The following is a 21,487-nucleotide window of genomic DNA, read 5'->3' as shown; positions in this document are numbered from 1 at the left end:
TGCTTTGGATTCTGTGTCTCCCCCCCTCTCTGCCCCTCCCCTGCTCACACTCTGTCTCTCTCAAAAATAAATAGGGGCACCTGGGTGGCTCAGTCGGTTGAGCGTCCGACTTCAGCTCAGGTCACGATCTCACGGTTCGTGAGTTCGAGCCCCGCGTCGGGCTCTGGGCTGATGGCTCAGAGCCTGGAGCCTGCTTCTGATTCTGTATCTCCCTCTCTCTCTGCCCCTCCCCATTCATGCTCTGTCTCTCTCTGTCTCAAAAATAAATAAACATTAAAAAAAATAAAAAATAAATAAATAAAATACTTTAAAAAAGAAAGAAAATAATAAACCAAGCCAATATTGACACAGGTCACCTTTGCCCTCCTGCCTTTCCCTTCATTCTACCATGTCATGGTCTACCCCTTGCCAACAACAACAGCATGCCAGGCATCGCTCAGAAATAATTGGTCAATGTTTACCTTGATTGACAAAGGCTTGATGAGCTGTTTTACAAACTGACCTTTACATAGAGGATAGGATTCTTCAAAGGGGCCATCTGGAAACCCAGATCATGGCAGAATCCATGAAACTCAGATCGTGGCAAAAAAAAGTCTAGACTTAGCATAAGAAAACTACCCAGGCACCTCATGTTGATGTAGTTGAGCAATAACTTAAGGGAAAAAAGCATCTGACACTGCCCTTTGGCTTGGGGCCTTCACTGCCCAGGCAGGTGATTTTTGCTTTCTCCAGGCCAGTGCCTGGAGCACGTAAAGGCTAATGAAAAGTTCCGACTTCTTCCTTTCTGCTGGTTCCCAGTGCCCCTGCCCCAGTCTCCTGGGATAGCTCCCAACCCTGTCACCCATATCATCCTGTTCTTTGCTCCTGTCCTATCCCTCCAACACTTGACAGTTTATCACTCCTACCCTGTCCTGCCCTGAGCAGTTTTCAACAAAAAACTGTGAGACACGCAAAGGAAGAAAGCATGGGACCATACACAGGAAAAAAAGCAGTCAACAGAAACTGTACCTAGGGAAGCACAGGCATTGGGTTTACCAGAGAAATACTTTAAATCAACTATTATAAATATGTTCAAAGAACAAAAGAAAACCATGTCTAAAGACTTAATACTTACAGACTTTATGGTTCAGGCTTTTCTTTCCATCTCTCGTGCTCCCTGGGGTGGGTTTGAACCATCATGTGTCCTGACCTCAAGGCCTGAATGAGTTCTCACTTGCAGGCTCTGTAACTACCTCCTTTTCTGACTGACTTGTGGAATGCACCCTTCAGATCTTGCTTTCTAAGGCTTGACCTACTGCTGGTGACTGCTACCCAAAGCAGATATCCAGAACTATGTGCAGGACTACTACTGGCAGATTCTTGGGAAGGTCCCCAGGGATCAGGGCTCCATTGCTGACTAGAGCTAATCGATGACCCCAATGGTGGTGGTATTAGGGGCTATTCCTGTGGTGTACTGTGAGACCATGCAACTGCCACGATTCTTCCTGGTTCGAAACACCCAGTGGTTTTTGGTATATTAGTTAAGATGCCCTTTGTTAGGCCTTATCAAGAATGTTTCAGTACACTATTAGTACCAGTCTATGAAGCTGTCCAGGAAGTGGTTTTAGCGGATTTAGGGTAGGTGGGGTGGGATGTGTGACTTGAGTCAACAGAAGTACAGCATCCTTAAAAGGGGGTGCCTGATGGTACTAGTCTTTCTTCCACAGGGACTAATCACCCCAAATCTTCAGTCATACCCTTCTAAAGAGTGTTCTTCGATTGCATGGTGGAGACGAACTGAGCAGGATGAGCCCCTAGTTTGGCTCAGGCACAGAATTTCTGTGTCTGTGTTTCTTTACAGAGACATAAAATACAGAAAGAATAGATTTTGGATCTCTGGATAATTCACTTCCAAATTGAACTCACTGGATACTGCATAGTTCAGGCAGTCAGTATCAGTTTATCACTTCTGCCCTTCCCATACCCAAGCTTTATCCTGTTCCAGTCCTCCTTACATACCTGTGGCCTCTCCTTCAAGACCCATCTGTTTTTTGGATGTCTTCAGAATCTTAGCAAACAATCCTTTCTTGGCCAGCAGAGTGCTGTAGGATCCCTTCTCCAGGATGGTGCCATTCCCCAGAACCACAATCTCATCCACTTGGGGAAGAAAGTGAATGCTATGTGTAATCAAGAGTCGAGTCTGAAAAAAACAACAGTAAGTAGTGCCACCACCTTCCTTCTGTGAGCCCCTCTGTCCACCACCATCCTTGGCTTGCTCTTAAAAAGGAAAGGAAGTAACTTCTTCCTGCCAACTATGAGTAGCTAACTTCCAACTACCCAGAATGTCTATTGACTTCTTTGGCTTGCTCTGGGGGTGGGAGGGAAGGAAAAAACAGTCATTTAAATTCATTTTAGGGCTCTGTTTCAAAACGTAGCCCTGAACACTTGACCTCTTTTACTTTTTTCTTTCCTTCCCAGTGCCTCATCCTAACACCAGACCCTATGTGTAAGGGGAGACTCTGGTCCTCGTGGATATATTGTTATTTGCCTGTAGTGACAGCAAGGTTTGCCCTACACACATTCTTCCAGCTTCCTGAGAGCTTAGGAATGTCACTTGAGATCCAAGCCTATCAATATAACAGATGCATCCTAAACTAAGGAAATAACTAGCTAATTTCCCCTTCTACTAACCAGCTGAACTTGAGAGCAAGGACAGACCTTTTCAGCTGTGCACGCCCAGTCTTTGCAACAAACCAGGCACAGGGTGGTATATAGTTCATGAATGAATGGAGCCAAAGGCCATTCGGACAGGAGACAGAACCAGAAATAGAAGGGAGAGTGAGTTCCTGTTGACTTACTGATCCAAGAGAAGCAAAGGGCCTCAGTGGGACAGCAGCCCACCTACCCTGACTAGCAGTAATCAAGAAGTCTTGAAGGGAACAGGCCACACACAGATGGAGTTTTACTGCCCAATACTGAGGGAGATGTTACTGTCAGCCCTCATGGTACACTTGCTGTTGGTGAGGGACACATTCAAACCCACAAAGGGCTCTGCCAGCACCTCCCCCATTCAGCCCACTGTGTCAGGGCAAAAAAAAAAAAAAAAATGGGCTAACTTGCCCACGGTAAGGAAAGTCTAGCCTTCACCTACCATTAGCTCTAGTGACTTGCTCTGGCCACTTTATCTGTACTCTCTCATGGGGGCATTGTGAAAGTCCAATGAGGCATCACAATCAAAGTGCTTAGCACAGGCCTGGGGCATCATGAAAACACAAAAAAATGTTAGTTCTATTTTGTCCCCACATTCCCACATCCTGCAAGGGTTCCAGGAAAGTGCCTTTTCAGAGCAGAGCTCTAAAACCTGTGGGATGACCTATGTCCCACCAGCAAGGTGAGTTATTGGGTCCTCTGGGATGTTTTCTGACTCCAACCAATTCTCCGACACCAGCTAGGTGTTCAGCGATTCAATTCTGACACTGACTACCTAGAATTAGCACAAACCCCACAGCTGAAGGGCTTGGTCCTATGAGACTGACCGACTTCAGAGGCAATTTGCATGACTTGGGCCACCCTTACTTCCAACCAACTAGCCATAAAGCCCCTTTCTCATGATCAGTAGTTTATTAGAATGGCTCATCGATCTCCAGAACACACTTTACTTGTTTGTTGGTTTATCATAAAGAATACAACTCAAGAACAGTCAACAGAAGAAATGCAGAGGGCAGGCTATGGGGGTGTGGGACTCACCTGTGGAGCTTCCATGCCCACAGCCTCCCTCTCGGCACCTTAATGTGTTCACCAACCCAGAAGCCCTCTGGATCCCACTGCTCACAAATTTTTATAATCCGATCTTCAGCCCTTGCTTCCCTCCCCAGAGGCCTGAAAGTTCCAACCCACCCATCACTTGGGCTTTCTCACTCTCTTTTTTAAAGTTTGTTTGTTTGTTTGTTTGTTTGTTTGTTTATGGGAGAGAGAGAGAGAGCACTCACCAGCGAGCATGGTGGGGAGGAGCAGAAAGAGAGAGGAGCACAGAGGATCTGAAGTAGGCTCTGCACTGACAGCAGAGAGACTGATGCAGGGCTCGAACTCATGGGCTATGAGATCATAACCTGAGCCAAAGTCAGACGCTTAATTGACTGAGCCACCCAGGTGCCCCACTTGGGCTTTCTCTTGAACAGCCCAGTCCTGAGGCTATCTAGGGGCTGCACCCTAAGTCTCTCTCTAGGCTTATGAACAAAAAAACACTCCTAGTATTACTCAGGAAATTCCAAGTGTTCGGAGCTCTGTGTCAGGAACTGGAGGCAAAGACCAAATATAATCTTGTTATACCACAGATCTCAGAGTGCTTTCCATCACAACCAATCATCCTAGGAGGATCAATGTCATCGGAGCCACAGAATAAGGTTCAAATTAGCCAGTTCTAGCATAAGCTATGACCTCAAGATGGGAGCTTTCATGGGTCATCTCCTGAAAGACCAGTCTGACACTGTATCTCCTCAGCAGCCTTGGTGGTATGTTGGGGGATAGGGGAGGTAAGTACATGCTTCAGGACAGCAACAGTCCTAGGAGATATGTCCCCCAATCCCTACCCCGATGTCTTCATTGCTTTAAGTAATTTCTCACCTTGCCTTTCAATAGGCCATTGGGACCCAAGACCTTATTGAAAATATGTTTTCCCACATGAGCATCCACGGCTGACAGGGGGTCATCCAGAACATAGATGTCTGAATTTTGATAGGTAGCTCTGGCCAGGCTAATCCGCTGCTTCTGACCCCCACTGAGATTTATACCCTGAAGAAGAAAATAATTTCTATTAAGCACTACTCCATAGTCCCACCTTCACAGAGACTATTATGGAGGGGAAAGGAAGAGATTTACTTCAATAAGGTATCAAGGGATTTAAAACCTTCTAAGTTCCTCTATACAAATCAGTAACTTTGATTCAAATAAATTACTTCAGGCCCAATGATGAAACGTATGCCAAAATGACCATTTTCTATGAGATGATTTACTTATTATTTTTGTTTCCTGCCCCATGGGAATGTGGAGCTGCACCAGGGCAGATTTTCCCTATTTTATTCATGGTTGTAACTCCAGCGCTTAAAATGCTGTGTGGTACATAGTAATTACTCAATAAGTGTATTTGAAATAGTGAACAAAATCATTCTAGAGCTGTATCTTCATTAATCTTCTAGTAGCTGAAGATTCTTGTCCCTCAAAGACCGCTCTATTCATTGTTAGTAATAGGAAAGAAGGTTGAAAACATCCTAAATATGTAGGCATCGGGAATTTCTAAATCAATTACACTCTAACCATATAATGGATACAATACGGTCGTTAACAATGTATTTTTTAAAAAGGCATTTAATAACCTGAGAAAGTCACACTAAATTTCTAAGTATTTGAAGCAGAGTAGTAGAACCTTTCTCCAGGCCTCACTAGCATCCAGAAGTTGAGTCAGGACACCTAAGCTCTGGTCCTGCGTCTGCTCCTCCACCTGCGAGGTCATCCTTGGGCCAGGCTCTGGTTAGTTAGCCTCTCTGGTCCTAGCCTCATCAGCTTTCTTAAAAAAAATTTTTTTTGGTGGGGCGCCTGGGTAGCTCAGTCAGTTAAGTGTCCGACTTCGGCTCAGGTCATGATCTCACGGTTTGTGGGTTCAAGCCTCACATTGGGCTCTGTGCTGTCAATTCAGAGCCTGGTGCTTGCTTCGGATCCTGTGTCTCCCTCTCTCTCTGCCCCTTCTCCACTCATGCTGTGTGTGTGTCTCTCTCTCTCTCAAAAAATGAATAAACGTTAAAAAAATTTTTTTAAAATAAAATTAAATTTTTTAATGTTTTTATTTATTTTTGAGAGAGAGATACAAAGCGTGAGTGGGGGAGGGGCAGAGAGAGAGAGGAGACACAGAATCCCAAATGGGCGTCAGGATCTGAGCCATCAGCACAGAGCCTGATGCAGGGCTTGATCTCACGAACCAGAAGATCATGACCTGAGCTGAAGTTGGATGCTTATACAACTGAGCCAGCCAGGTGTCCCTCGTGTTTTCTGGTATTTGTTCCAAGCTGACTACCAAAATTGTTCAGCTCTTTTACTCCCATGTACTTCTTCACCGTCCTTGCTCCCCACCCCCCCCCCCCACACACACACACTACTATTTCTTCACCCTTCAAGGTCCCTTGGTGTCCCAAGTACCTTCTCTCCAATCTCGGCCAGGTCTCCTCCGGGCAGCACTTCCAAGTCTGGGAGGAGGGCACAGGCCTCCAGAACCTGCTGGTATTTCTTTTCATCCAACTCGGATCCAAAAAGGATGTTGTCCTTTACGGTGCCATTCTGGATCCAGGATTGCTGTGGGACATAGGCTATAGTGCCCTAGATGGGAAGGACCAGACCACGGGACAGTTATACCTCCAGAAATGCAGGGCTGAAGGAGGGAGTGGCAGCATGGGGAAGGAAAAACAGAACTTAGATTTTAAAAAATGAATGTCAGGCTGGCTGAGCATCTGATATGTATAAAGTGCTTGTATTTATTGCACCAGCCAGGGAGAAACATTCAATATCCTGTTCACCACTTAAATACTTCTCCCTACTCTCTATTTCACTATCACTTTCTAGCCATGATCCTGAAAACTAGAGGAAGAAACACATGCTGCTTCTAGAACAGGAAACTCACTGGGATTGACTCAAACCCTAAGACCACCAGAGGGCTAACACAGGGGTGATGGTATAGAGATTTTAGGAAGAACCAAGAGATTTGAACGAGGGCGCCAGGCTGATGCATGAAGCAGATCATGTCCAGAGAGGAAGCCTGACAAAGGCCTGTGTTTGAGAATGAACTCAGTGATGAGTTGGCAAGAAAAAGCTTTCTCATACACCTGAAACTAACATAACATCGTGTACCAACTATACTCAAAATTTTTTTGAAAAAATTGTATTAAAAAAATAAATAGTAATTTATAACAAAAAAGGAAGTATGGTATGATAAGTTAAAGTTTTTATTATTTAAAAAGTTAAACAGAAGTCAAAACTTGAGGCTAGAACCAATTTAAATATTAATGTTAAATCATTACCACAAATTTCCAATGTGAACTTCTTTGAGTGTTAAAGTCATTTGAAACGAAAATGCCATTTTTAAAAAATAATTTAGAAGACACTCAGCAGTTTTGTGTCAGTTTAAAGGAGAAATATGTGTGTGTGTGTGTGTGTGTGTGTGTGTGTGTATGCACACACACACTTTTATAGAAGAGAATTATGTTTAGAGGTAATTTTAAAATAATCTTCTTTTAGCCTGTGTATCCCAGTTTCCATGGTATCTACGGGGGCAAAGTGACATGCCAATTCAAAATTGACTTATAGGGGCACCTGGGTGGCTCAATCGGTTAAGTGTCCAACTTCGGCTCAGGTCACAATCTTGCAGTTGGTGAGTTTGAGCCCTGTGTCGGCTCTGTGCTGACAGCTCAGAGCCTGGAGCCTGCTTTGGATTCTGTGTCTTCCTCTCTCTCTGCCCCTCCCCCACTAGTGCTCTGTTTCTCTCTCTCTCTCTCAAAAATAAACATTTAAAAAATTTTTTAAATTCGAAATTGACTTCTAAAGGACTAAATAAAGAAATGTTCCAAGTGAACAAAAAGAAGAAGTTAGGAAACAGTTAAATCAGTAGCATCTGCTCCATTATAGCTCATATTATTTAATGTAAATTGGCTCATGAGGGATTGGTAAATCAGGGAATAAGGTCAGTATAATGTGGAAGAAGCATTACTTTTTAATTTTCTGAGCATCTCAGTGTCAAGCAGTCAGGGGCAAGCTTTCCCATAATTAGAAAGAAATGGTTAGCAATATATGAAGATCTTAAGGAAAAAACCTAAAAAATCTACAGACACGTGGGTTTTTTTTTGGTGTAAGTAGTGGCTGGTTAAGTGATTCCAAGTACTTATAAGTTCCTCTAAATTGAACTCTCTGGGGAAGCTGAGAGTGCTCATGGAGATGCTATGAAAAGATTTCTTCTGGGTTAAAAAACATATAATTGACAATGATGTCTACACCCTGTATCAAATTTTTGAGCAAGTGAAGTCAAAGACCAACCTCTCAGAGGAGGAAGAGGAAATCGGGAGTCTAAAGCTACATGTGATTCTCAGTGTAATTGCCAGTGGGGATTTTACAGTGCTGCTGTTTTAATTGTTATTGGTTTTGTTGGCACGCTAGTTACAAAGTTGTGTCAGTTTTTTTTAATTATTATTTTTGAGAGAGAGAGAGAGAAAGCACACAAATACATACACGTGGGAAGGGGCAGAGAGAAGGGGAGAGAGAACCCTAAGCAGGCTCCACACTGTCACAGAGAATCCAACTCAGGCTTCGAGCCCACAAACTGAAATCATGACCTGAGCTGAAATCAAGCATTGGACACTTAACCAACTGAGCCACCCAGTTGCCGCAGGTATGTAAGTTTTTAATGATGCTTTTAGAAACCTAGATGTAGCAGAATTGCCTATACTTTGAAGGAAGAGATCTCTGTTAAACAGTTTTCAAACTTTAGTATGCATAGGACCTCATTAAACATGCAGATTTTTAGAATCTATCCCCAGAGTCTGATTATATGTGTGGGGTGGGGCAAAGAATCTACACTTTACAAGTCTACCTAACGTCTCCAAGACCGCATCTACAGCAAAACAACAACAGTGGTCATCAGATTCTAGTCCTCAGTGCATTCTCCAAAACGAGAAAGCAGTGCTCAGTGGCCCACATCTCAAGGTCAGAACTCTTTTCCTTAGCATCCCCTCTCACCTTGATGGTGATGTGCCCGTGGACATTTTCCATTTCTCCCAGCATGGCTGACATCAAAGAAGACTTCCCAGAGCCCACAGTGCCCACCACAGCCACCAATTGGCCTGGCATAATGTCCAGGTTCACACTGAAAAGAAAGAAGTGTATTTGGTTTTTAAGTGTCTATTTTAAGAGAAAGTGAGTGAGCGAGCGAGCATGGGGAAGGGGCAGAAAGAGAGTAAGAGAGAATCCCAAGCAGGCTCTGCACTGTCAGGACCAAGCCCGGTGCAGGGCTCGGTCCCATGAATTGTGTGACCATGACCTATGCTGAAATCAAGAGTCAGATGCTTTACTGAGTCACCCAGGCGCCTCAAGAGAAGTGTATTTAAAGGAGGTGAGGGGTGTTTTTCAAGAGTAGTTCAGGCCACTTCTCAGACCATTCATAAGAAGTCTCGTATTAGATTTTCCCTCAAGATTGGAAAATTTGTCTTGGATATAGAAGACTCTGAAGTGCTTCTTTAATACGTTTTTTATAAGCTCAAAAGGGCTAGAGAATGAGCCCTAACTTATCCAACTGTCTATAAGCTGTTTGTGCCAAATGTAGGTTTCAACTGGGAAAATTCTCTTAGCACCAACGTGGTACCATTGAACAAGAACTTAATGGGAGCTTAGAGACCTGAGTTCAAGTCTCATCTTTGCCACTGCTGAACTATATGATCTTGGAAAGTCACATCCTCTGGACTCTCATTTATGAACTAATAGGGTTGGAATAGATCAGGGTTTCCCGAACTTGGCTATTTAATGAGAATGGCCATTCAATGGAACACTTGCTGGAAGCACAGAACACCTTCCCCTCTCCTGGAGCTTTGGCTGTGTCTAACTAGGGAGGGACACACACTGGGAAGGGCTCCTCGAAACTCTGTGCCCACCCTGTTTTTGAGTCCCTAGCATATTAAGAACATCAGGAACTTGTTCACAGTCTTTCTGAAACTGCCCTTTGCTAGTGTAAGTCTAAAAGAAGTTCAGTACAAAATGGGAGCTGTGTCCAGCCTTTTCTCTGCAAAGGGAGGCTTTCAGGTTGGGAAGGTCCAGAGGAGGGGCTTCTGGCCTGATAGCATCCCGGGGCAAGCTCCAGAATCTATATGAAAGGCTGTAGGAATAGAAGTGTGGAAAGACCCAGGTGTAACAGGGAGAAGATAAGGTGTGCTGGGTTGGGAACAAAGATGTGGCCTGCTCAGGCTTCCTGGTATATTATGTGTGCTACGTTCAGTGGAGTTGGGTATATACTGTCTATCTGACCCTGTATAGACCATGTGTTCTCCTCTCCAGACATACCTATGGTAAAGTTCAATTTATAAATAAGGCCCAGTAAGAGATTAACAACAATAACTAGTAAAATAGAACAATTATAACAATAAACTGTAATGAAAGATATGTGAATGGGGTCTTAACTCTCATTGACTGTCCTGCACTCACCCTTCTGATGATGCAAGATGATACAATGCCTACGTGGAGAGATGAAGGGAGGTGAATGATGGGAGCACTGTGACCTACATCAGGCTACTATTGACGTGACCATTCGTCAGGAGGAGGATCATCTGCTTCCACACAGAGGTTGACTGCAGGTAACCGAAACCAAGGAAAGCAAAACTGCAGAAGAGGAACTACTAGACAAGCAACAGCGTGGCAAGAAAGGGTTGGCTTAGGGCAGAGGAGGTGGGAGGTGGGAATGGGTTAGTTAGATGTAAAACTCCAGATCTCAAGTTTAATCTTTGTAGAGGCAGCTCCCGTTGTCCACTTTGGGGAAAGAAGCCATATTCTTGATTACTGTTCTTAAATGAACAAACGAACTTAAATTGGTTTCAGGCTTTGGTGTGTATCCTTTATCATACCCAGAGACCAAGGTCACTTGCTGCACTACCTCCATCCACAATCTGGTGAACAAAGGTCTTCCTGGGTTCTTAGCTGGAGCCCACAGTCCCACAGTAAGACAGCCTGGTGGCAGGTGCACTTCTGGGGAAAGAGGCTTGAGAGTTTTGCTGTCCGCTGGTCTCCCCAGGGTTTCAGCCTGCACTGAAATCTAACGGAATGTGTGCACATTGTCCATATTTCATGTGCCCTAGTGGTTGGAATTTTCCAGTAACAGGACTGGCAAGGAGAAGCCTAAAGAACAGCAGGCTGGACAGGAGGCAACTCACTCTCGAATTGTGGCTTCCAGATCCCGGTCCCAGGTAAAGGAGGCCTCTGAAAACTGCACAGCTTTGTCTGTTGAGAAAAAGGCCCTCTCTTTTAGTCAGATGTAGGTCCTCATGTGTCTGTCTGCCCCTTCTCAGCCCTCCTGCGTCCCTCCTTCAGCAGATCCCAAGATCACCTATCAGGTGCTGGCTCCTACGTTAACAGGAGGCAGAGGAAAGTTCCCCTGGTGAGACCAAAAGTGGCCTGCAAACAAAAGCGGTTCTGGTTGAATTCCCAAGCCTGTTAGCCAGATTCCTGACCTGCAGACACCTCTGCAATGTCTGCCTCTGGGCACATTCTCATGCCCTCTGTTGCCTCATGTCCTGGTAAAAATTCTACCTCTATATACAAACCTGGTCACTCCCTGGATTCCAGGTCCACAGCTCCCTCTGGCTGTGTCTGCCCCCCAATCCTTAGATCTTCAGACCTTGCAAATGTTCTTTCACTCCAGCCTACTTTCCCCAAGTTCCCATGCTTGGCTCCATCTTGACTTCTCTTTTCTAGATCTTTTGCAGGATTCCCTGCTTATCCTCAGACTATGGTTTAGCCATCTGGCTAAGCAACCTATTCTAAATGAAAACGTCACTTAAGCAAAAATAGTAAGCTTGTTATGCAAATGTAGGTTCAAAGTAAATCCCTTAGCTTTCCCTTTCAATCAGTTTGCTGCCCCTAAGCCCTCCTATGTCAAAGTTCTGGTGCCAGCACTGTGAATAAGTTGGGGAAGCAACTTCCGAATTCATTACCAAAATTGTACTCATGTCGAATGGCTGATGTGTCCAAGTCATCCCCTCCCAAGTACTTTTCTAGCCGTTCTGTGGAAACGCTGGCCTAGAGGGGGACACAAAGGATTTCAAGAATAAAAAATCCAACGACAAGCACGAGCAGGGAGAGGATTTTGACTTTGTCATCAGCCCTGGATGTGGAAGCAGAGAGTCAACCTGCCAGGCCTCTTGCCGATGGTTTACCATTTGCTACATCTGGAACCTCTGGACACCCCCATAGACTCAGCCACATTTCAGCCCTGGAAGACATCCCTCTCTGCACAGAGGGAAATTAAGATGCTGTTTCAGCCCCTTAGAAAACTTGTGGTGCTGGGGTCAACTCTATTGCCATCTCTTCAATCTTTGGACCCAGTTCCAGAAACTGTCTTCTGCTTTCTTCTAAGACAAAATCCTAATTTCTATCTGCTTTTGGTAACTGGGCCCCTGGTGTGCTCTTCTTTTTTTTTTTTTTTTTTTTAATTTTTTTTTCAATGTTTATTTATTTTTGGGACAGAGAGAGACAGAGCATGAACGGGGGAGGGGCAGAGAGAGAGGGAGACACAGAATCGGAAACAGGCTCCAGGCTCTGAGCCATCAGCCCAGAGCCTGACGCGGGGCTCGAACTCACGGACCGCGAGATCGTGACCTGGCTGAAGTCGGACGCGTAACCGACTGCGCCACCCAGGCGCCCCAAGTGTGCTCTTCTTTAATGGAGTCTATGCCTTGGTCCTGCCCAGTGTCCTAACTGAGCCACTACTGGGACCCTTTATACAGGAATTGGCCATGGCACCACAGTGACCTTAGAAAACTCCACACAGGCCAAGTTTAAACTGCAGCTGACCTAAGCATTGGCAGAACACCCTGTGGTCTCCTGAAACATGAGAACTGGGGAGAGATCCTAGGAGCTTTTACAAGGACCTTTCTCACTTGCCTGTTTTCAGGGAGCCTGTGAGAGAGATCGTTTCTCATTACCACCTGGGTTCTGATGAAAGAGTGGACTTTCTGTCTTGCCTTTCCTTTGAGTGCAGTTGCAGGCTACAAAACCACTCAGCTGTTGCATGGATCCGCCCCTCAGAAACAGAGTGCCTCGTTTACATTATCATGTAATGCCCGTGTTACATTATCATCTGGCCCCTTTTGTTTCACAGTCACCCCGCGAGATAGGGAAGGCAGGGAGCAGACACCTTTGCTGATCTTGCTCTTGCAATTTATGTACTAAGCTACTGGAGTCTAGAAAGAGCATACTGTTTCTTTATCAGCCAAACCTGTCAGCCTTTCTTAACCCCCTCTAGGGTAGCAAGGTCTGAAACTCATCCTTCCTATGGCCTGAGCGGTCTAAAGCATGCCACCCTTAGTGTAAGTGCACATCACCGTACTCTATCCTTCTGATTACCTCACTAGCCTACCACCTGCCCTGTGAATATCCTGAGGTCTGGTACCTGGTCCATCTCAGTGACTGTGCTCACTTTTCAGGAACCAGACACTCCCTCTGGCCCATCCGAGTCCTCTTGAACTCCAAACTCACTTTCTGACAGCTTGAAGCTTGAGAGCTGTATTCAGTTCCACCACCACATGGCTTCATGCAGAGAGGGTCTTCTCTTTCCACGTATGCTGCATTTCCCTAATGCTATATAAATACCCCAAGAGCCTTGGTAAAATGTGGGGGAAATTGGGCTGGGAAAAGGGCTTAGAAACGGTCCAGGTATCAGCTAATCATCATAATCTCATTAAATGCTTTCACAGGCACTGTCTCCCTGTGAGGTAGAGAAGATTGGTATGATTATCCTCATTTTAGAGTCAGATAAACTAGGGCTCAGAGAGCTTGTGATTTTATTAAGATCAAACTTGGTCTCCAGAGACCAAACAAATCTCTCTAATTGAAAGTTCACCAGCAGAAGTGAGAAGTAAGATATGATAGGGCAGTCATTTTGGGATGTAAGCCTTTTAACCAGAGATAATCAGTTAGCAGTGAGGGCTTCTACCCACCTGTAACATGGAGGTGATTACCACGGGAAACATACTCAGGGGGAAACGCAGGATATTGAAGAGGGTGATGGAGGTGAAGGCCTTTTCTGCATCCAAAACATTATTGCTATTCACCAGAATGTAAACTGAAAATGTGATCACAGACACCTGGAAAAGCAAGGTCATGAGCAACTCATTTCTAAAAAGGGTTCAAACACTTATGCTAAGTTTCAGGAACACAGTATATCAGAGTTGAAGGAGCCTTAGGGATCATTATCTCAACCTTCTTGTGTTACACAGGAAATATTTTGCCCGAGGTCACAGTCAATTAATTGTATTACTGGGACCAGAGTTCGGGTCTCCGGGCTCCTATATTGGTGTTCCTCCCCTCTCTAGACCCACACAGCCTCCTCAAGAAGACAAGAAGCTCTCCTATGCAAACCATTTCTGATTACCACATTCATGCTGACTATCCTGGAAACTTACTCCGGGCTGCTGGATGACCAAATCGTACACAAGGGTGACATTAGAGTTGGGGGCACCAGGTAGGAATAGCAACTTTGGGAAGTTGAGGAGGGGGATAGATTTTCCAGGATTTCGGGGTTAGGCCTAGAGGCACTGGGCAGTCTGCTGAGAACAGACCTTCCTCTTCAGGAAGCTGACCCAGTCCATTGACTCCTGTCACTCACCAGGACTGGACTTAAGTATAGGAGAAACATCATTATAGTCTGCATCTGACCCAAGGTCAGCAGGTTCTTGAGCTCTTTCTTCCGAAGTTCATGGACTTGCTTTTTGAATGAAAGTTCCCAGGCAAAATACTTCAGGATCTAATAGGATGGAAAACAGCACAGCTCACACTGTTGCCCCCAAAGGACACCAGACAGATCTCATCTACCCAGGTTTTAGGATAGGTTCTCCAAAATAGGGGAGTGGGGGGGGGTAGAAATCCAGATTATAAAGTATTATTATAGAAAGGTAGGTTGCATTTGTCAGAAACCTACTATGTACAGAACGTTTTAATTTTTTTCATCTTTATTTCTGAGACAGAGAGCATGAGTGGGGGAGGGGCAGAGAGGAGAGACACAGAATCCAAAGCAGGCTCCAGGTTCTGTCAGCACAGAGATCTTGTCAACCACAAGATCATGACCTGAGCCAAGGTCGGACGCTCAACCAACTGAGCCACCCAGGCGTCCCTGTACAGAACGTTTTGAACACATGATCTTACTTAATCCTTATAACAACCTTAGTGTGATCAATGGTCCCGGTTTGCCTGGAACTAAGAGGTTGCCCAGGACATGGGGCTTTCAATGCTAAGCCCAGAAAGTTCTGGGAAAACCAAGGAGAGTCCCCTACTTTTGCAGAATTATTGTGTCAGTTTTAGTGAAGAGGAAAGAGGCAGAAGATACCAGGTAGCTTGCCCAAAGTTACCAAGCTAGCAAGCATTAGAGAGGAGACTCAGGGCCAGGGCTACCTTTTCATTTTGCCACATTTAGCAAAAAGGCATATCAGAATTCTGCGTAGAGAAATACCAGAGAGTTAAAAGAGGCCTCTGCTTCATTTTCAAAAAGTTTAGGGTAATGTTTAAATCCTTGAATTCAAAACAACACATATATTAAAAATTAACTTGCTGGTAAGCTTTGGAGGAAGAAATGCGTTATTTTGAAAGCTGGCCAAAAGAGGGGAAAAAACCAGCATTTTTCCTGCCTGTCCTGCACAAACTTTATTTTAGTGTAACCAACTAGCTAATCGATGCTAAAGGAATAATAGAATTCAAATTTCACTCTTTTGCAATTCCTAATGATATAATAGATCAAGGCAATGATCAGCAGCTGCAAGAACTTCTAGGACAGTTTTCAAACTTGGCTGCATATTAGAATCACTTGGGGGAGATTTTAAAACCTTTGTATGCCTAGGCCTCAACCCCAGAAAGTCTAATTTAAATGGTTTGAATTAGGGCCCAAGCCTCACTGAGAGTCAAACTTCCTGGGGGTCAAACTTGCTGGGGGTCAAAATGTGCTGCCAGAGCCACAAATCACTGCTCTGGGGGAAAGAGTGGCAGGAAACCTAATAAGGGGTGAATCACCTGGACCCCCGAACACTCACCATTGCTGGTGTTTGGAAGCACATGGTACTGCCTGAAAGTATCTGTCCTCCCTACCTCCACCAAAAATCAAAACAAAAATATCCCCTATCTAATCAAGCCTCTAGATCTGATTACTAATTTATAAGAAATATAGGAAATAAGACAACGCAGTTTCTCCAACATGACAAAGATAAAAAGAAAAGGGGGGGGAAGAGTCAATTATAGATTAAAAGCAGTAGCAACTAAATGCCATGTGTGGATTTTTTGGATCCTTATTCCAACTAATTAACAGCAAACAAATGACATCTGAGGCAACTGGGGAAATTTAATGGTACCAAAAATGACTAATTTTTTTTTAAGGTGGGATAATAGTATTGTGGTTATGTTAAAAAAAAATAAAGTCTTTTAGAAACACAAAGTATTTATGTGAAATACAAGATACTACATCTGGGATTTGCTTTAAAAATAATCTAGCAGAGGGGTGCCTAGGTGGCTCAGTCGGTTAAGCATCCAACTCTTGATTTCGGCTCAGGTCATGATCTTGTAGTTCATGAGTTGGAACCCCACATCAGGTTCCTTGCTGACAATGCAGAGCCTGCTTGGGATTCTCTCTCTCTCACTCTCTGCCCCTCCCCTGCTCTCTCGTGCTCACTCTCTCAAAATAAATAAATAAACTTAAAAAAAAATCTAGCAGAGCATGAAGTGGGTACACAGATGAAACTAGATCGTGCTAATAATTGCTAGACCTAGGTGAGAAGTCCATGGGGGTTCATCACATCATTCACTCCACTTGTGTGCACGTTTGACAATTTTGACAGTAAAACATGAGAAGAAAAGCAACCATTTAGGGTAAATAAAGAGAAATTAAGTTTTGAAGGAGGGCCTGAGACCACTGGAAGGAGAAGCAGGAGACCTGCTAACAGGGGTTGGGAGTCCTGGGACACACCACAGGCCCAGAAGTGGGGGAGACCCGCAAGCCCTGCCAGGCCTTTTGAAGGCCGAGAACCCTCTGCTGCTGGCATTTTACACCCGGGCCACCTGTACTCGGCTTCTCACCTTGATCCCACTGAGAATTTCATTCATGATCTTTAAACGTTTGTCTTTATTCTTCATATTTTTTACCTGCCAGGAAAAAGTCAAACAAAACACACTTCCTCGTAAGAGGGTCCAGAGTTGCTGCAGATGCTAGGTCCTAGCGATGGCACCTGTGGCTGTCACATGGGTGCCTGGTGATGGGATGCATCCCTCCCTGCTCTGCTCAGGCTGCTCCCGCCACACCCATCTGCTTTCTGATCCTTAACTACACCCAGTTCACTTCTGCCCCCACAGGCTTTGCCTGCCTGCGCCTCTTCCCAGGCTGTTCTTCCCAAGGCTTCCTCCTGCACAGTCAGGCTCATGCTATTCAGAGCCCAGTTCACATGTACCCTCCTCACAGAGGCTTTTCCTGACCCCATAATCTAAAACCACCACCCATTCACTTGCTCTCATCTCACTCTGTTTAATTTTCTTCATAGTACTATCATGACCTGATAGTTTTCTTCTTCACTTCTGTTTATGGCCTGATTCTCCACTGCAAATAGAATGTAAGTAAGCAAGTAAGCTCCATAAGAGCAAGAGCTTTGTCTAATTTGCTGCCATATTCCCAGAATAGTATGTACAGAAAATCTTTTAAAAGTAATTATTTGGGACTAAAGGAATGCAAAGTGAATGCATGAATAGATCATGTACACCATTGAGTCCACCCACCCAACCTATGACTTCTGGCAGAGCAAAGGACTATCGGCATGGAGCCCCGCCACCTGGTAGGAGCAGGGATGACTGCCAGGATTTAGGCGTAATGTCTGGGTCACTCATGTGTCTGCTCTGCATGATTGGTTTGTATTGCTATGACAGAGAAGCAGGGCCAATAATCACTACTTGAAGAACAGTCCAGCAGAGCAGGGTGGGAGAGTTATGTGCCGGGTCCCTGGGAAGCTCTCCCCTCTCCAATCAGGCTCTGCCATCTAACATGAACGAAGATGGAGTATATAAACCTTAACGGTGCTCAAAAGATGAGAAGGGAATCCAGAGAAAGCCACAGTCATTTGGGATGGTGGAAAGTCTTCCATTAGCATTGCCTGCCCAAATGCCCAAGAGTTAGAGTAAGCAAAAGACTTTAGACTTTGAAGAGGGTGTAGAGATCTCCCTAGGGTGACTCGGTTTCTTTACCTGAACAGCTCTACTCTTGGTGGCAAGTATCCCATTAATTGGGATTAGAAGTACCATCACCCCAACACCTGCTAAGACTGAGGGTCCCAGCTCTGCCCATAGGAAGGAGATACATAAAGTAATCTGTAGAATATTTGACCACAGCAAATGGACGAAGGTGGTCACATCCATGAGCTTCTGGGCATCCACAGACATCAGGTTCACAGTTTCTCCAATGGTGTACTGCTTTCTGCTCTGGTTGGATAGGGTCAGCGCCTAAAGATAAAGATTGGAATTGGGATCTATGGATAAGTCCAAGAACAATGGGGAGTAAAAGGGAAACTCAGGAAGTAAGAACACACTAGAAGGATGGGCTCCATATGGACACAACTTTTCCAAGAGGCTAGGCCTTCTTGCCTCCAAATCTTACAGACAGTGTTCTCTCATTTTTGACCACCCTTTCAGGCTATTCCCACCTCCCTGAACCCCCTACCACTTCCACCCCAACACACACACTTCTTTGCTCAGAAAATTCCTAATTATTCTTTAGTGTCAGTTTAGATGGAATTTATTCTGAGAAGACTTCCCTGGACTCCAGAGTTTGGGGTAGATACCCCTCCTGTGTACTCCCATAACACTCTGGACTAACCTCTGTCATTACGGTAGTGACACTGAACTGTAATTGTTTTTCTATTTCTCCACCAGATGCGAACCCGGGAGGACAAGGGCTACATCTGTTCATTTCACTCCTGTATCACATGGCACACAGTAGGGAATCAGATAGTGAAGGATAAAAGGAAGGCAAGAATCATGAGTGGATTCTGGCCGTGCAGACTTCTGACGTGGCAGTTTTATTGGAAGTCATATTCTTATGAAGAAGTTGCAACTGTTTCCAAGGACAGAGATCTTAGAATGAAGAGGAAAGCTGTAGGGTTCACGCATTTGAAGCAAAACCATTTGTTTATGGTCAGGAATTTGTAGGCAATATCTAGATGCTGACTCATACAGCATGGGCCCCCATTCTCATGTTAGAGAGACCAAAAGACTACTGTCCGTCCACAGGTCTGTTACTTATACCAATGCCTTGCACAAATGCACCTTGCCAAGGGATTGGGGTGGGGACACTGAAACCAATTCACACCATGCCCACCAAACCACCTCCTGAACATTCTTCATACCACTACATCTTCCTGGAGGAAGGAGAACCTTCTAAGCCCCCCAAAGATAGAGTATGGGCTAAGGGTAGTTCCAGGGATCCACCTCCAGCTACTTCCTAGAAGCTGTACTGTCATCATATCCACAAGACATATTTCTTTGGAACATAACACGATTCTTGTTTATACAGTAAAATGAGGGACGTTCCCCCAAATGTTAGGCCACCAACGTTCTAGAGAAATCAGTTCATTGCTATGCCTCCCCTTTAGTATGGAAAAGCAAAAATATGCCAACTCCCCCCCCAACAAAAACCAAACCAAAAAACCAAACAAATTGCCCTTCAAGGTCATCACTTTTCTATTCTCAATAAATCTCAATACAGTAGAAAAGACATTGGCTTAGTCCCAACAGCCCTTATCTGAGGGCAAGTCCTGGCTGTGTGATTATAGGCACTGAAATGATCTAATCCTTACTTCTCTGTAAATAATGCTGTTCCTTCACAGGGCCATGGATTTATAATGGATATGAAAAAAATGTTTTATAACATTTCATAAATGAAGCACTGCCTAAACATATAAAGTCAATTTTAAATTCTATTTTAGTAGCAATATTAATTTGAATGAAAGTCTTATTAAAATCACCATTTTAAAAATTCTTTGTGGATTGTAACAGTTGTAAACTTGGAATATATTAAGAATCAAAAATAGTGGGAATGAGACAACACAATTGTAAAAGTGTACATTCATAAAAATGGCTGAGACAGCTTGGTTATTGACCTCATATCCTGCAAACAGAAATCCAGTATCTCCAGAAGAAATAAGAGGATTAAAAATTGAGGCAAGACATGGGGCGCCTGGGTGGCTCAGTTGGTTAGGCATCCAACTTCAGCTCAGGTCATGATCTCAGAGCTCATGAGTTCGAGCCCTGCATTGGGCTCTGTGCTGACAGCTCTGAGCCCAGAGCCTGCTTCAGATTCTGTGTCTCCCTCTCTCTCTTTGCCTCTCCCCTGCTCACATTCTCTCTCTCTCTCTCTCTCTCTCTCTCTCTCTCTCTCAAAAAAGAATTAAAAACATAAAAAAAAAAAATTGGGAGAGGACCAATCCCAGTGTGAGGGTATTCAGGAATTCAAAAGACTTGACCAGACTTCTGGGTTAAAGACATTTGGACTACCTGTCTGGGTTTCTCTCTCTCTTCCCCCCCCCCTTTTCTTTTAACTTAAAAAACATTTTTTTAATGTTTATTTATTTTTGAGAGAGAAAGAGACAGAGTGCAAGTGGGGGTGGGGCAGATTGAGAGAGGGAGACACAGAATCTGAAGCAGGCTCCAGGCTCTAAGATGTCAGCACAGAACTCGATGCGGGGCTCGAATTTGCAAGCTGTGAGATCATGACCCGAGCCAAAGTCGAATGCTCAACAGACTGAGCTACCTAGGCGCCCCTCCTTTTTATTTTTATTTTTTAAAATGTTTATTTAGTTTTGAGAGACAGAGACAGAGCATGAGCAGGGAAGGGGCAGAGAGAGGGGGAAACACAGAATCCAAAGCAGGCTCCAGGCTCTGAGCTGTCAGCACAGAGCCCAACACAGGGCTCAAACTCACGAACTGTGAGATCATGACCTGAGCTGAAGTTGGATGTTTAACCAACTGAGCCACCCAGGCACCTCACCTGTCTGGGCCTCTTGGTGAGTCAACATTTGCTTGGGGAAGACAGTGACACATGGGTTTTAAGAGACAAATGCAAAGGAGAAAAACCAAGAACTATAAAAGAGAAATCACTATGATGGAACTCTCTAGTGGTACAAGAAGGAGGGGAAGAAAAGGCAGTTGATGTTTAATGTTCTGTTCTATAAAAAGTCCTATCTCCTTATTTCTGAATTTTCTCCTCAGGCTTGTAGTCACTGACTGTAACTACTCTATTTTCAATCCTTTTTATTTATTTATTTTTTATTTTTTTATTGAGATATGATTGATTCTATTTTCAGGGATGAAATGAGATTTCACCTTGGCATCTAGGACACAAGGAAAATACAGTTGCCCTGAGAAAGCAAAATGTTAAAAGCAACGTGTTAGAAGATTAGCAAAATCATCATAAGGAAATGGAAAATTTCAAGTCTGCAGAACTCAGTAACCAAAGTGACTGTATTTATAAAATGAGAGAAGGAGTCGGGCAGAGAAGGGGTGGTCAGATGCTAAAGGTTAGAAAAATCAGTCTCCAGGCAAAAGTGGGTGAGGGAGACAGAGTCCTGGCCCATAGAGAATTCTAGTCTATAGCAACATTATAATCTGAGGTGGATGCACCAAGTCTTGTGAACCCAGCTTCATGTAATACCCAGTTTAAATGTTGGTGGTTTTAAGAGTTTGCCCTTGGCCAACT

At 44.4% G+C, this 21,487-nt stretch overlaps 1 protein-coding gene across 1 annotated transcript in view; it reads right to left on the bottom strand.

Moving 5' to 3' along the window:
• Positions 1 to 21,487, bottom strand: part of ABCC2 (ATP binding cassette subfamily C member 2) — a 79,926-nt gene that overhangs the window by 19,411 nt on the left and 39,028 nt on the right. Inside the window, exons 10-19 of the mRNA XM_047072299.1 lie at positions 17,983 to 18,237; positions 16,831 to 16,896; positions 14,381 to 14,518; positions 13,713 to 13,859; positions 11,709 to 11,793; positions 10,929 to 10,995; positions 8,752 to 8,878; positions 6,169 to 6,345; positions 4,603 to 4,770; positions 1,999 to 2,179 (exon numbers count right to left, since the gene is read on the bottom strand). Of these exons, the coding sequence (XP_046928255.1) occupies positions 1,999 to 2,179; positions 4,603 to 4,770; positions 6,169 to 6,345; positions 8,752 to 8,878; positions 10,929 to 10,995; positions 11,709 to 11,793; positions 13,713 to 13,859; positions 14,381 to 14,518; positions 16,831 to 16,896; positions 17,983 to 18,237 (1,411 nt within the window). The remainder of the gene's footprint in view (positions 1 to 1,998; positions 2,180 to 4,602; positions 4,771 to 6,168; positions 6,346 to 8,751; positions 8,879 to 10,928; positions 10,996 to 11,708; positions 11,794 to 13,712; positions 13,860 to 14,380; positions 14,519 to 16,830; positions 16,897 to 17,982; positions 18,238 to 21,487) is intronic.

This window comes from Lynx rufus, unplaced genomic scaffold (assembly GCF_022079265.1).
Source record: "Lynx rufus isolate CCGP_SWC_20201006 ecotype Redwood Valley unplaced genomic scaffold, mLynRuf1.p SCAF_11, whole genome shotgun sequence".
Lineage (NCBI taxonomy): Eukaryota > Metazoa > Chordata > Mammalia > Carnivora > Felidae > Lynx > Lynx rufus.
This window is presented reverse-complemented; position numbering and strand designations above follow the sequence as displayed.